Source organism: Sciurus vulgaris (genome assembly GCF_902686455.1).
Source record: "Sciurus vulgaris genome assembly, chromosome: X".
Lineage (NCBI taxonomy): Eukaryota > Metazoa > Chordata > Mammalia > Rodentia > Sciuridae > Sciurus > Sciurus vulgaris.
The window spans coordinates 120679931-120696141 of NC_136471.1; the positions used below are offsets into that span (position 1 = coordinate 120679931).

Here is a 16211-nt window from a genome sequence, read left to right on the forward strand (position 1 = left end):
TAAATGAGTCTTTCTAGAATGCTGCCTTACAAGGGGACGTGGGATGAAGAGTGCACAAAAGAAAGTCATGTGCCACAGGTAGATTCCTTAAAAGAATAAAAACAAATTCAAAGGTTAGGCATTTACCTTTATACATCCACAACTACATAGCAACATCTATTACACATAAGTTTACTTTTTCACAAACCTTTCTGACATGCTTTACATTTTTCCTAATAAACGGCTGACAGAGAAAATGGTCACTGAAGATATTATACGTAGGGGGGTGGGGGGAGGCAAGAATGGAGGAAGGATGGATTGCATACAGGAAAAAGAGGGGTGGGGAGGTGGTAGGGGGGAAGGAAAAATAACAGAATGAGACAAACATCATTACCCTATGTACATGAATAATTACGCAAGTGGTACGACTCTACTTCGTATACAACCAGAGAAACAACAGTTGTACCCCATTTGTGTACAATTAATCAAAATAAAAAAACAGGTATTATACATCATCCCCGTATACTTTTGCTTAAGACCTTCTACACAGCCACACGGTCATTATCATTGTCACGTGGATGCAATATCATTATCTAGTACAGAATTCATCTTCAAGATTTCCTAAATGTTCCAATTATGTCCTTTGTAGTGGTTCTGCTTTTGAAAGAAGGTTTACAACTGCATTTTTCTTTTTTTTTTTTTCTTTTTTTAACCCTTATTTTACTTAGAGTATTCTTTTTTTATTCTGGTATGTTTCATGACCTCTCTGCAAAGTCCAGATCAGGTGTTCTGCAGATAAATCCATTCTGTGGATTTGCCTGGTCTTTTCATGATCAGTCAGGTTGACATATTACACAGGCATCTCATCAGGAACACAAGAGGTGTTCCTGTCCTACTACTGGCAATATAAAGTGGGTAGATATTTGTTACAGTGATACTTGCTAGATCTCTCATTTGCAAAGGTCCCTTTTCATCCATAGAAGTTACTGAACAGACTGTAGTGAGGCCTCTGAAGCTGGATGACTGTCCTGACATGCCAGTAAACCTTTACCAGTGGCTGTGGTATCTAGAAGATTCTTACATTAACCAATTATCATTGGAATGGCTACAAAATAATGAGTTTCTTGGTCCATGCTTTTATAAATACTCAGTGGTTTTGTTACAGTGAATATACTACAAAATACCAGTAGAGGGCACTAAATGCCAGGAGAAAAGAGACCTGGTAAGGGGGCTTGACAAATCTAACCCAAACACAAAATGATAACACATTGCACATACAACACAAGAGCACACAAGTTGTGTTCTCAAACATAGTAGTGTTCAAAAGTAAAATGACATGAAGTATAGTCATAGATGCCCACAACCCTGGAACATACTACCTCTGCCTTACTGCTGTGACTCTTCCCACTCCCCAATCACCTGCTTCTAAGAGTACAGTTTGAGCCTGTTACAAGTTAACAAGGTTTTCTCTGAAAAAAAAAAATACTAACATCATAAAGAGCATAAAGACTGACAAAGCAAATTTCCATAAGCTCTCATTTAATCCTAACAACTCCAGATTTAACCACTTCATCTTTCCAGTGAACCAAATCCAGCTTTCAAAATGTTAGGCAGACGAGAGAGGTTTTTCATGAAAAAAGTGAAGCCCCAATCAGGACAGGCCCCTGAGAACAGGCAAAGAGGAGTCGGCAGAAGCTTCTTCCACCCAACAGATGATGGGGTATACTGTGAGGTGGCACTGAATGAAGATGGAAAAGTCACAGCTTTCAGGGAAGACTCCTACCCACTGGTTGACAGCCAGCCAGCTATAGGTAATACTGAACTAGGCATAAACCCACTGAAAATAAACAGTGCCGATTCTCAATTATGTCAATAGTGCCTTGGGTTAAGTTGAACAGCTCTCTTCTCCATTGTAACACAATGGTTTTTAAAGCCAAGCAAAAAAGCAACAAGGATCTCTAACTAGATGTGGAAGTCATTACCTGAAAGTACTCAACCCAGCATAAAGTGCATCATCCTGTAATGGGCTACCAGAAGATGCCATGGAGCTGTAGAAAACTCATTTCAACCTTCTCTGCTGGAAATTAAAAATGGACTGTAGAAAGTCAGATGGAATACATCCCGGGTCTCAGGTGTGCTGTATAAATTGCAAGCATTTTTTTAAAAAATGATGGCTGGGGATGAAGCTCAGTTACAGAGGATTTGCTCAGCATATGCAAAGCCCTGGTTCAATCCCAAGCACTGGGGGGAAATAAATAACATGTGAGTTTGTTTTCTTGCTCCTTTTCATTTGAAAACAGAATACAGAAATAAATGTTCAAATAAATCCTATGTTGCCCCTTAGTCAAAAATTCATATTTAATTCATTAGTCAAAGGGGAACAGTAACTTAATTTCAGATAATGTCACAGAGATATCTGTTCATGATTTCATCTCTAACAATGTCATACCCCAGACAAAAAAGTAAAACAATCCTTATCCTTTTGGGATCAATAACAAAGGGCCTACAAAAAGGTATTCCCAAGTTATTGCTCTTTTGTCCCTTATTTTATAAAAAGAAGATGTAAAAACTGTGATAAGCAAAAATAGGGTTTGCATTTTGAAACGAAGATCTAAAGCTTGGTTCCAGTCCCACTTAAAAAATTCCTATACCTAAAAAACAATAGAACCAGATTTCTCATGAATGCTGAAGCACAGAAATGCATTCCATTTACTCACTCCTAGAAGTAACCCTGATAAAGACTAACCTGGACTGGGGATGTAGCTCAGTGGGACAGCACTTGCCTAGCAGGCATGAGGCCCTGGGTTACATCCCCAGCACCATCACAAAAAGAAAAAGAATGGAGAAGGGGATGAGACATAATCAAGGGTCCCTAAATTGAACTTGGGTGGGGTTAAAAAAAAGTCTGAGTACTCACATAAGTTTCAAAAAGTGGTCAAATTTCACACCCAGTCTGTTCTTTTCACTTAGGTTCCTGTTTCCCTTTCTACCTACTAGAGGTTAAATAATTACCTAGTTATCTTCCATCTGCCCTGGAGCTTTCCTATGGGCTGATCAAACTGAAAAGGGTGAGTCATTATGTACTCAAAACATCCTAGCCCTTGCCAATAAGGATTCCCTCTTCTGGAAAATGCTATGAACTGGTAAAACCAGTATTCTGATTGTTCCCATCAATGATGGAGTGACCTTGATAAAGTCCCTCCTTGTATGTCTCTACATCTATGAAACTGACTTTATGAGTAAGGCAGAGGCCTTCCATGACTTGTGGCCTGAGGAGGAACCACCAAGGTAAGGCAAGAACAACTTGCTGAGAATCAGATGCTGAGTATTCAAAGCACTAATTCCCACCACCTACCAGACCCTATCCCTTCCAACAAATATCAAAATTGCTATGTCTATCAAAAAGTTCCTTAAAATCAGGCACCAATAGCAGACACTTCAGAGCTGATCAACAAAACTTTCTTTAAAGAGGAAAATGTTCTGTATCTGTGTTGTCCAATGTGGTAACCACATGCTACTGATATGATGCTAATGCAATTGAGGAACTGAATTGTTTATTTAACTTTAAATCACCACATGTAGGGTTGGGAGCATAGTTCAATGGTAGAACACCTGCTGGCAAGTCAGAGATCCCGAGTTTGATCCCCAGCATGGAAAAAAAGTTTTTGGTTAGCTACCTGTCTAGACAGGGAAAGTTTCAATTTTTTTCATCACTATTTGACAACAGTGTACCTGAGGTAGCTGTGGTGGATGGCTTCTCAATTCTTAATACCTTGGAAAGTTTCCTAACTTGAAAGCTTCCAAGTAAATTTTTTATCACTCCATTCTATCAGAAGCATCTTAAACTTCTTAATTCTACTCTGGACTCCAGAACCCTGAGCAGAGACATGTCCTTTTCTCTTTTGGGGGTTCTAGCTCCCCTTTGACTAAGGTGACAGCCCTACCTGAGTTTCTGCTTTATACAGTTCCTAGCTTTTAGTTTTACTGTATGCACCAAAACCACCCACTATCACTTTGTTTGTTTTCATACATGTTGTCCTATTTCAGTGTGAGGGGCCCAGGAGTTCAATTCATAGTGCTGCCAGAAGTCAGCACTGACCTTGATCTCTTCCACATTTTAAGCAGACACTGCTGTGGGCAACAATGCCATTCTGATTAGTTTATCAATTAAGCAAATATTAAAGAACCTTGAAGAGTGGACTTACCGCTTCACTCGCCCAGTACTGTCCTGACTCAATTCTTTCATTCTTTCTTCTACTTTGTTCAAAAGCTACAATTAAAAGGAAAGAAATCAGTGGATATACAGAATAAGCCACAGAGAACAGCTAGATTACAGAGAAAAGGACTGAGGCTAGGTTGACAGAACTGTGTCACATTGGCACATATATCAGCCCCCTCCAGCCCTCCAGATCTGGTCCAATACCACACCTCCACTCCAACTAACTCATGGCACTGACCTTAACTTAATTAACAACAAAATAACTTAGGAAGGAGAACACTAAAGGATGCTATAAGTTATGAAATCCTGGTTAAAAATTCTGTATTTTCTCCATTGGAAAGTAAAATCATCACTCATACTCAGGAAGTGAAACCAACTAAAGTTGGCTATTTTCTCTTCTAAAACTACTTATCTGGGGGGATAAATTAAGTCAACAATTAAAAGAAAATGATTTTCACATTAAGCTAAGTAGATTTTATGATCCTTAAATAAAGTAAAATTCAGAAAAAAAAATTATATAAATAAAAGTAAAAAAACCAACACCGTCAATTTCTTCTTTGCCCTGTGCATCACTGTCGTAACTTTGAAGGTCCAGCAACACCAATCCATGTGGATAAATTCTCAAATTGGCAAAGCTACAAAAGAAAGTGTAATTTTAAAATTAGGCATTATATAATGTCACACCGAAGGAAAAAAGAGACCACCCCAACTAGAGAAGAGACCACTGCTCTTTTTTTCTCCCTGAATTACACAATTAACTCTGTGACTTTCTTTTCAGAGCCTCTCCTTAAAGAACAAGCTACCAATCATTTATGGAAGATTTAGAGGGAGTCACCAACTGCTAAGGTTTTCAAAACTGGTTCTTAGGCAATTTTAGTTTCCAAGTGATTCCATCAGGTTTAGTAATCTCAGTCATAACAGGAAGGAAGGAAAGGGAAGGGCAAAAGGGATTCCCAGTAAACCCTTAGAGTTCCTTGTCCTGACTACAAGCTTAGAATGATTTGTATTTTTAAAGAGTTGCTTAAGCCAGGTGTGGTGTCATACACCTATAATTGCCTGACTTGGGAGGCTGAGGAAGAAGGATTCCAAGTTCAAGGGCAGACTTAGCAACTATGTGAGGCCCTCTCTCAAAACAAAATGTAAAAAAAGGCTGGGAATGCAGTTCACTGGTGAGTATTCCTGGGTTCAATCCCCAGTACCAAAAAATAAAAAGAGTTGCTTAAGAAAGAATATTTGAGATATCTGAGAGCAACCTTATGTAGCTCAGGGGTAAGAAAGTTCTCTTACCCTTGATTTAGTGGATCTAATCAGCCCTTTATTAATTAAATGAATTTATTTGAGTATAACACATGCAATGTTTCTGGTGAAACTTTTGATTTTATGCATATATTTGTATGACATATACATAGATGTGTATAAGTGGTGGTTAAAGAAATGTTTGAAAAATGCTAAATTAAAAGAAATTCTGTTCAGAGAATATAGGCATTGTGCTTGGATTAAAAAATAAATAAAACTAATTCATTTTCACCTTTAGCCCTTAAATGGCCTCAAAATCAACTTCAGGCCCAGATACCACCATCTCATCTATACCCAGAGTTGATCAGTTTTCCTCTCCAGCAGTTGCAGCAGCACAAAAGAGCAGAGGAGTGGGGGTGAAGCAAGGATACAGAAATATGCCTCTTAATACATAGGTGGTTCCAGCATGAATACAGAGAATGCTGGAAGGTAAGATACAGTACCAAAGATGGGGGATGGGTACTCCTAGGAATAAAAATAGCTCTTGTCACTTAAAAATTCCCTTCTGGGAAGGACTGTAAGTCCTCTGTACAACTGAAATTGGTGGCTATAGTAGAAACTTTTAAAAACCATGGCAGGAGGGCTTGGCTACAAGGTCTTTAGGAGATGGTAAGAGAGAAGTTTTCACCTGGGAGTGGGGGAAGTGCCCATCAAAGTGGCGGAGTTCTGACTTGCTGTGGTCCCCAAAGGATGAACACAGTAAAAACTGTGTAAGGTGGCAACAATAGAGAAGGGCTGAGTCCAAGTCTGCAGGAGCTAGAGGAATGTTGCAAAGCCCCTCTACTTCTGGGAGCCGCTCCATTAACTGATCAAAGCATGAAGGATAAGGATGAGGGGCAGAGAAAGGCTTGGTGGTGGTGTTGACTTTGGACCACACTTAAGGAAGAAATAATCATTTTAGATACATTTGAGGCATCTGCTAAACACACATAGGGAGGCTGGCCATACAGTTAAAATCCAAGTCTAGGTTTTGCATGCTGATCTTTGAGAGGCATCAAGATAAAGAACACCAGTTAATGCCCTAGGGGTGGACCAGGGAGACAGAAAATAATGGAAGAGCAAGAGGACTCAAAAAGTAGTTTTCCTTCATCTCACAGCTTTTTTTCTTCTGGACCTCTGAGGGTGGTTATTTTCCTTTAATAGAAAAACAAAGAAGGGAGAGAAAGTGGAACATTAAGGAAATCATGTGGAATTTTAGTACTTTGTACTGTTGGGAAAATAGGTTATTACTAAGAATCTTAATAGTTCTGCATACCAAACCAGCCTAGATAAAATAGAAACCTAGATTTAAGAAAACAAGAAAAGCTCAACACATGGTATCTTCAGTTATTGGTCATATTCTAACTTAGGTTTTCCTTCCTGCTCTCCAAAATGCATTTGTTTTCAACTACATATTCACTACAGAAAAATCAATGCGGTCTCGGATGGGAATGTGGCTCAAGGGTACTTAACCACTGAGAAAAGCACTTGCCTAGAACACCTGAGGCCCTGGGTTCAGATTCCCAGCACCACAAAAAATAAATAAATAAATAAATAAAGTCTATGAAACTTAAAATCTATACCACCACAAAAGACATGAACTCTTGGATCATCTCAGCTTCCTGTCAAGCAACTTATAAACAATACCATCCTGCATTTTACTCTGGTCTGTATTAATGGACATACTTAACAGTGGTCTGTAGCATCAGCATCACCTAGGAGCTTGATGGAAATGAAATTACAGCACAAAATTTTGGAGACGGGGCCTGAAAATATGTTTTAACCAACTCCAGATCACTACCTGCCATTTCACTATTTATGCTGCTGGGGGTTCTTGGTCCTAGACATCCAGTAGAATCACTGGGGATTGAGGCCCAGTGGCCTCAATCTCTGCAGGAAATGCTTGGGCAGGGGTATTTTGTGAAAACTCTTCCAGAAGATTCTGATGTGCAGGTAGGGTTGAGAAGCACTGAATTCTAGCACCTCTGAAGATGTTAAGGGAGAAAAAAATTTCCTGGATACCACCCCAAGCCCCCACTTTGTTCCCATCTTTGCTCTTCCTTAGAAGTTCAAATCTGAAGAAGAGCCCTTAAGGCTGCTCACCTGCCATTTTTGTTTGTGTAGGTTGCTAAATAGCCATGATCCTGCCAGGTGTGCACTGATTCTGCCATCCCCTGCTCCTGGAAAATGGACTGCAGGCCTTTTAGAATGGTCTCACCATCAGCTGTAAGACAGGAAAGAAGATGATCAGGAAGAAACATTCAGAAGAAAAGCTAAAGATACACGATTTGATGCGTGAACTTGACAAGAAATCTGAACCGTCAGTCATGGTAGCACACACCTCTAATCCCAACTACTCAGGAGGCAAGGCAGAAGGATTACAAATTTGAGGCTAGCTAGCCTCAGCAACTTAGGCCTTATCTCAAAAAATAAAAAGGTCTCAGCAACTTAGTGAGGCCCTAAGTAATTTGGCAAGATCCTGTCTCAAAAGGAAAAAATAAAAATGGGCTGAGGATATAGCTCAGTGGTTAAGAATCCCTGGGTTCAATTCCTAGTATCAAGAAACAAAATAAAATAATAAAAAGGGTTGGGGATATAGTTCATTGTACAAGGCCCTAGGTTCAATCCCTAGTACCAAAAAAAAAAAAAAAAAAAAAAAGAGGAGAGAGAAAAGAAAGAAAGAGAGCTGTCAGCATCACTTAGCCCCTGTGTTATGAGCTAGAAATGTTCTCCACCCTGTGAGGAAAGGCTTCACAGAATACCTGGCTATCCAAGAACAGAAAAAGTGATCACCAAGAGCTGTGTCAAGGATACAGACAGATAGGTATTCAACCTAACTAGAGATAGCATAATAAAATATTCAACATAACCAGAAATCAAAGAACTCAAACATAGGAACTGGGGTCGTGGCTCAGTGGTAGAGTCCTTGCCTAGCATGTGTGAGGCACTGGGTTCAATTCTCCACACCACATATAAATAAATGAATAAAAGGTGTAACAACATCTAAAACTTTTTTTTTAAAAATCAAATATAGAGGAGATTCCACTTCAGGTTAAATGAATTAATAAGGAAACATAGACCCAGAAAGGGGATGCCTATCTACTGTTGATGGGTATTATAAATGACTTGAAATTACTCAGTTTTATTTCCCAGGTGTTGGTTATATAATTGGAAAACAAATGAAAACAGTGATACTTAGTAACATAGTTCTAAATGATATTACTTAACAACAATTCCATATGGGATAGACTGCTGGGTTGTAGGTATTCCCTCCTCCCCACCCTGCCCCCCAAAGTAGAGCTCTATGCTTAAAAGAGTCAGAAGAGGAAAAGATACAGGGGAAATGGAGGGCAGGTGATATGAAGAGAAAGCAGAGATTGCAGTGATAAAGGCCACAGTCCAGGAAAGCCAGGAGCCATCAGAAGATGAAAGATGCAAAAAAGGATCCCCCCTATAAGAGCCTTCAAAAGAAGCATGGCCCTGCCCCATACCTTGATCTCCAATTTCTGGCCTCCAGAACTGAGAGAAAAAAAATTCTGTTGCTTTAAATCATCTAATTTATAGTACTTCGTTACAGCAGCTCTAAGCAAATTCATATATGTACCAAAAATTCTTTGTCTTTTTCTTAAAGACAGGGCCTCACAATATATTGCCTGGGCTGGCCTCAAACTCACTTTCCTCCCATCTCAGCCTCCCAAGTAGTTGAGTTTACAGGAGTGCACCACCACACCCAGCTCAAAAATCTGTATTTTCAACTTTGCTCAACAAACAGTAGCAAAAATTATAGTAAAACCCTAATTATTTAATCTTATAAATTGCCAAAGATAGCAATTAGGATAGCAAAATCAAAATTCACAAACATTTAAAACAAAACTAGATGAAAGAGTGTGTCTCCCAAACTCCCCAAAACAGGAGTGGTCTAAGTAGAAATAACTGGCCCACAGTCCTGAGACCTGTGCAGCAACAGCAGTTATGTGACAGGCAGGAGAGAGAATGCAGAGGAACTTTAGACACCCTGAGTCTAGAAGGAGTTTCCTCCTCTCAGAATGCAGTACCAAAGACAGAGCCCAACTGAAATCATACAGGGGAGGGGCAAACCTGGGGTAGGGTCAAAGAGTATCAGGATAGTATGTGTCAAGTGTCCTTATGAGAAACAGAAAAGGAGAAAACACAGGAAGAAAGAGGGGCAAGTGGTACAATGGCCAAAATGAAAAAACTGAGGCCACTTCCAGGAAAAAGGCCCATATCAGGAATGGACTACCAACACAGAATTCACATCCCCAACCCATCACAACATAAGCTATACATGAGTAGTGGGCCAATGAATCATTGAATTCTCATTCACTCCTAGCAAAACTGTGCCTTTGGGAAACTCATTTGGCAGGAAATAATCTAGCTTGCTTAGCTCTTCTGAAATTGATTTCAGGAAATTAAAAAGGAAGGTCTGAATTATATCTCCAGAATGCAGCATTTAAAACTGAATTCTACCTTCCTAAAAAGAGAAAAAAATCTATTTCAAACTTGATAAAATGAAATAAATGTTATCATTTTAGTTTATGTTGTCACTGAAGCCTGGTGAGTCAGCCCATCACACAGGTGACTGATCTGAGTACAGGGCAGCAAGAGAAAGTACACACAGGGAAGCAAAATTTACCCTAAATATGAGAATCCCTGTGTAATTACGTGATCTCTCCCTGGCTAGACCAGATGTTTTCTGTTTTGGAAGTGTATAAAACAAACCATCACTCCTGGTAAATGGCCTCAAGACTGGGGTTGTATTGCCACATTATGAAACAGAACACAAATCCCCCTGCTGGTGAAGGGAAAAATCCAGGCAAGGCCACTCTGCATGGGGTTGACCAGGCTACAAAGTAGACAAGGAGCCTGTCCTGGGGGTAGACTTGTGGAGGATTCCATCCCTTAGGCCAGAGAAAGGGAAGGCCTTTGATCCATGCAAAGGACTTGAATGCTGGCCAAGCCCAGAATGGCAGCCATCCCCTTTTTCTCATTGGCACAAGTAGTACAAAGGGACCATGTGTGCTAAAGAAAGTCCTTCAGTCAGGTTTCAAACTGAAGACAAAGTGGTACAAAAGAAAGCTAATTAACTTAAAGAGTTACTTATTTCTACACTTATTACCCCCATCCCCAGTTCAGTAAAAACTGGCCAAATCTGAATGTATTTCTGGAAGCAAGCTCTTCATTTACCCACATACCCACAGCATTTTTGTGGCTGCCTGGTCCCTGTTAGTATCTTAGTATTCCATCCTCCAGGAAGGTGACTGCAGGGAACCATGGGGAACCTGCCATTTTGTTCACTGTTCACCTCACTTTAGATTCAACATCCTCCTGATTTGGGTCATGCCCTGTCACCCTGATGTTCCCAGACTTTGGGGAAGACTCCAGAAAGAGGTGTTGTGGCTAAACCAACTCCCCAGCATCTCTTTTCTAGAATCAGGGCTTTGAAGTGAAAACTGAAAATCAAAAAATTTATTGTTGAACAAACAAATCAAGACCCACAACACTTAAAGTGGGTCTTGCTTAATCATTTTAATCTTAGGCACTCAATGTTTTGTGCATAAATGAAAAGTTATTTCATTTGGCTGAATTCATCATTCATATCACTTTATCTTTGCAGAGTTTCTAGAATATCTAGATTAGTAGTTTTCAATCCTAGCTGTGCATTATATTCACCTGCAGGGTTAAAATTCCAATGTCACATACTAGACCAATTGAATAAAATCTGGAAGTGGGACCCAGTCACAAAAGTATTTTTAAAATCTCCCTGGGAAATCCCAGTATGTAACCATGACTAAGCATAGCTAACCTAAACCATCCTATATAAAACAGAAAAAAAAAAGCTAGTGGTGTAGCTCCATGGTAGATGGAGTGCATGGTTAGCAAGTACAGGCCCTGGGTTCAATCCCCAGCAGGGAAAAATAAAAAAGAAAGAAAGAAAAAAGAAAAAAAGAAACTCCCTACCATCTCCATACTATATACACTCAAGTCACCAAAAAGTTATAGAAAATGTTCAACAAAAGGTCTGAACTCTTTACTAATCAAAGTCAAAGGTAACCCATGAAATGCCCCAGAAAATGCTTTGCAATTATTGAAAATTTCAACTTTTGTGCATGTTTGGTACGGAACATGTAACATGATCAAACCAATCAGATTTGTTCTGTCAGTACAAATACTGGCAATGAAACTGACAGTGTGATATGAAGGACTGTCTTGTCTCTTACAAGACTTGGGCAACCCCAGCCATACCCACTAGATGTCAGTGATGTCTCTCTTGTCAATGAGAATAATAAAAAAAAAAATAGTCCAGTTGGCCTAAGTACAGAAGGGGGAGCAATACAATCCCTTGAGAACTACTAGGTGCTCTACACGTGATTAAAATGAGCCTGGGATCAGAGCATACCCAAATTTGGGAACACAGGATAGAAAAGTCATAAATGTCTACAAATACAAAGAAAATGTGAAAACAGATCCAAATGTTAAAAGAGATAAATATACCACTTTCGAGTAGACATGGTAATCTGAACTAGGCTAGTAAAATGTTTGGCAGAAGTTCTTAGAAATCTTGCTTCTATGGCCAGGCAAGAATGATGTATTATAACTAGTGCATCACTCAGAGATTTCCAAAGTGCTCTGAAACACAATGACCTCTTCCAGGGCAAAATGTATCCTTTGTCCACTGAACAAAGCAATGTCCCCATTTCCAGACCACTGCCTGCTTTGTTTGTTCAACAATAACTTAGAATGAATCAACTGGTCCAAATTAAATACACCCCTAACAAAAGATGGGAAGAGATGACAGGAAGAGGGAGAGAGAAAAAAAAGTGTAAAGGCCTATGTTTCATCTCCCTGCCTCATTTTCTCCTGGGGATCTATTTACAGTTCCCTCTTGAAGCACCACATTCCTCTGACTCAAGTATCAGCTCCAGATGGCTCAAGCCCAAATCTGTATATTACACAGCTGCCTCCTGTGTGACTGCTCAAGGCTCTGTTCCAATCACAATCAGGCTCATGACTTCTCTACTCCCTTCAATGATTATAGAATGAGTTTTCATAGCCCCAAAATCCAAAATTGAAAATGCTTTAAAAATCTGAAATTTTCTGAGCACTAACAAAATGATATCATAAGCTGAAAATTCCACACCTGACCAACCCCAAGAGATGGGTCAGTCAAAATGTAAGTGCACCAAAAATTTTATATAGAATTACCTTCAGGCTATGTGAGTAAGGTATATAGGAAACATAAATGAATTTCATGTTGAAATGTGGGTCCCATCCCCAAGTCAGTATCTGTATATATATTTTCATATATATATATATTTATATATAAAATATATATATATATATACACATATACACATAATAAAAAATAGAACAAAATCAGAATCATTTCTGTTCTCAAGCATTTCAGATAGGGAATACTCCACCTGTACCACCAGCCACTTAAGATCCTCAAAAAGGGCCAGGTGCAATGGTGCACACCTGTAATTCCAACAGCTCATGAGGCTGAGACAGGAGGATCTCAAGTTCAAAGACCAGCCTCAGCAATTTAGCCAGGCACTAAGCAACTCAGTAAAACCCTGTCTCTAAATAAAATTTTAAAAGGGCTAGGGATGTGGCTCAGTGGTTAAGTGCCCCTGAGTTCAATCCCCGGTACCCAAATAAAAAAAAAAAATCCCCAAAAAGATCCTCCACCAAGCTTTTCCTACATATCTCCCACCAAAACCTCTCTGCTCCCTGGAACTCACAGACTTAACTACCTCAACCATAAAATGGACACAACTCTTGGTAGGATTCATGTACAATTATTTCTGGTACCAGAACCCAGAACCATCCACTCCTAGTCTTGTACTGCTATTTAGTCCTGCATGCATAAATAGATTAGCTATAGGAACCCAACTTTACTAGCCCAGAAAGTCCAAAGAGGCATGCTGACTAGAAATCCAAGAGGCCACACACCACCCTTGATAAAAAGCAGAAAAATAAGTTTCAATCATAATCCTGGTCTGCTTTACCTATTAGAGGCTACACTAAGGAAATAAGCAATGCTCACACATCCACAAAAAACTTGATTCTCCACTTGTGTCCTTGGAGTGTAGCTTTAAGCTTTTTCAACCTCAAAAATTTCAAGTAGGGTCAGGTGTAGGGGCGCACACCTGTAATTCCAGCATCTCAGGAGGCTGAGGCAGGAGGAGCATGAGTTCAAAGCCAGCCTCAGCAAAAGTGAGGTGCTAAGCAACTCGGTGAGACCCTGTCTCTAAATAAAATACAAAATAGGGTTGGGGATGTGGCTCAGTGGCCAAGTGCCCCTGAGTTCAATCCCCAGGACCCCCCAAAAAAATTTCAGGTAGGAAAATTCTAGTTATGGGCATGCTGGGTAGTATGTGGCTATCCAATCTTCAATTCTCATGTACAGAGCTCTCAGACTCCATGGACAGTTTAGCCTGCCCTGCCATCAGCTAGACCCTTCCTGAACAATCTCCTCGGCAGTTGTCTCACATTCAAGGTAATGAATTTCTATTCTGACTGATCATATTTTTTTTAAATGATGAAAGCTGGAAATTTCACACCTCACCATCACCCTCCCCCGCAATTGCTTTGCTTCCTAGGTCTCTCCCCGACAAGGAGCCCAAGCTATGTAAGCTCCACGGGGTGATTCATCATTCTATCACCATGTCATGTTAGAAGTGATAAGGTCCATGGCAGAAGCTCTGTTTCCAGTCCACCTCCTTAAGTAACTACAGAAACTGGCCACTCCTCAGACCTGGGCATGTCACAGACCCACTGTGGTATGTTCAAAGCTCCATGCCCTTACGCTTAGATGCATTCTGCAGCTTCCTGCAAGAGGAAGCATAAACACAGACATCCTTTCCCCCAAACCCCAGATTCAGAGAGCCCAAGAGCCAGGCTTGGATTGTAGTTTCTCTTCACACATAAACCAGCTTTAAGTCATTAAGATAGCTGTTTTAAAAATTCATTTGGAGCCAGGTGCAGTGGCACACACCTGTAATCCCACCTATTCAGGAGGCTGAGGCAAAAGGATCACAGGTTCAAGGCCAGCCTAGGCAACTCAGCAAGACCCTATCTCAAAAAAAAAAAAAAGAGGGGGCAGGGGCCTGAGGACATAGCTCAGTAGCGGAGTACCCCTGGGATCAATCCCCAGTACTACCAAAATAATCCATTTGGATCTTCTGATCTTGATGGTATAATAGTCACATGACTATAGGCATCATTCAAAACTCAGAACTGCACACCAAAATTTATTCTATGTAAATAATACCTCCAGTTAAAAAAAGAAATATTTATGCAAAAGTTACCAACATCACAGGTATAATCCCCCTGAAAAGGACAAAAAACCATAGCATCCCTCATGGGCACCTTCTTACCCAACCTGGTAGCTCAGTACAGACAGGATTTCCAAATATATTTCATCTTTTTTTTTTTTTTTTGAGATCAGGTCTTGCTATGTTGTGCAGGCTGGCCCAGAACTCCTGGGTTCCTGCAATCCTCCTGCCTCAACCTCCTGAGTGGCTGGAGTGGTTGGGACTATAGGGTGCACCACCCTGATAAGTTTAAGAAGATTCTAAGTGTCATAAGAAACACAAAGACTGACTGATTTTCTGTTTTTCCTTTAAAAAGGGCCTGACCATAAGGAGACTTAGACATTCAGAAGCCTGATGAATTTCCAGGGCTTAAAGTGAAGGTCAAGCAGGTGGTTTCTGGGTGTGCCTTACTTCAACAGCTTGGTTTCATATTCCCAAATTCAATCCTTTTTACAACAGCTGCATGATGATTAATCTCACTGCACAGAACCCAAGCCAACATGAGTGTTCAGAACAGCATGACTCATAATAGCCAAAAAGCAGAAACAACCCAAATGTCCATCGAGTTATAAATGGATAAGCAAAATGTGGTATATCCTTACCATGGCTGTTATTCAGTCATAAAAGTTACAAAATACTGCATATATGCTGCATTCAACATGGATAGACATTGAAAACATGATGCTAAGAGAAAGAAGCCAGGCACAAAGGACCACAGAGTGTATGATGTCATTTCTATGAAATGGCCAGAAAAGGCAAATCTAAGAGACAGTAGATTGGTAGTTGCAAGAAGCTAGAAGGAATGAATGGATGAGGGGAGCCAAGAGGAATGGGGGTGATGGCTAAGAGTTTATTTTTGAAGCAATAAAAATGTTCTAAAATTGACAGTCATGCAACATAGTGAATATACTGAAAACCACCAAATTGTATGCATGAAATAATGAAATTATATGGCAAGTGAATCATAACTCACTAAAGCGCCTCCCCCCAAAAAAGTCAAACGAAATCTGAGCCTTCAGATTTCTCCTCACTTAGAGGTAACAAAGGCAAGACAAAGAAAGCCCTGGAAAATCTGGTTGCTCCCCTCCCTCCACCAGAAGCCCTTGCCAGACACAGACTCAGATGCAATGCGTACCAAGTAAAGGGACTGCAAGGGGTAGTTGTCTTGACCAACCCCATCTAACACTGAATAGCAAGTGCCCAAATAGCTGCTGTGCAAAGGCTTTGTCCCAGGCATTAGAAATACACAGCAAGGAAGCCAGTGCCAAGTTCCTTCACAGCCTTCCTGACACTAAAGCACCTGCAACCAGTGTCTTGGGCTTCTCTGTTCATTCACAGCAGAGAGGTATGGCTGCAAGATGCAGAGCAGGACACCAGAGTAAACAATTTGAAGAATCTTT

The 16211-nt window shown here is 40.2% G+C and overlaps 1 protein-coding gene across 1 annotated transcript in view; it reads right to left on the minus strand.

Annotated features, from left to right (window-relative positions):
* SMS (spermine synthase) overlaps positions 1 to 16211 on the minus strand; it is a 51330-nt gene that overhangs the window by 17518 nt on the left and 17601 nt on the right. Inside the window, exons 2-4 of the mRNA XM_079122987.1 lie at positions 7577 to 7697; positions 4740 to 4833; positions 4185 to 4249 (exon numbers count right to left, since the gene is read on the minus strand). Coding sequence (XP_078979113.1) covers positions 4185 to 4249; positions 4740 to 4833; positions 7577 to 7697 — 280 coding nt within the window. The remainder of the gene's footprint in view (positions 1 to 4184; positions 4250 to 4739; positions 4834 to 7576; positions 7698 to 16211) is intronic.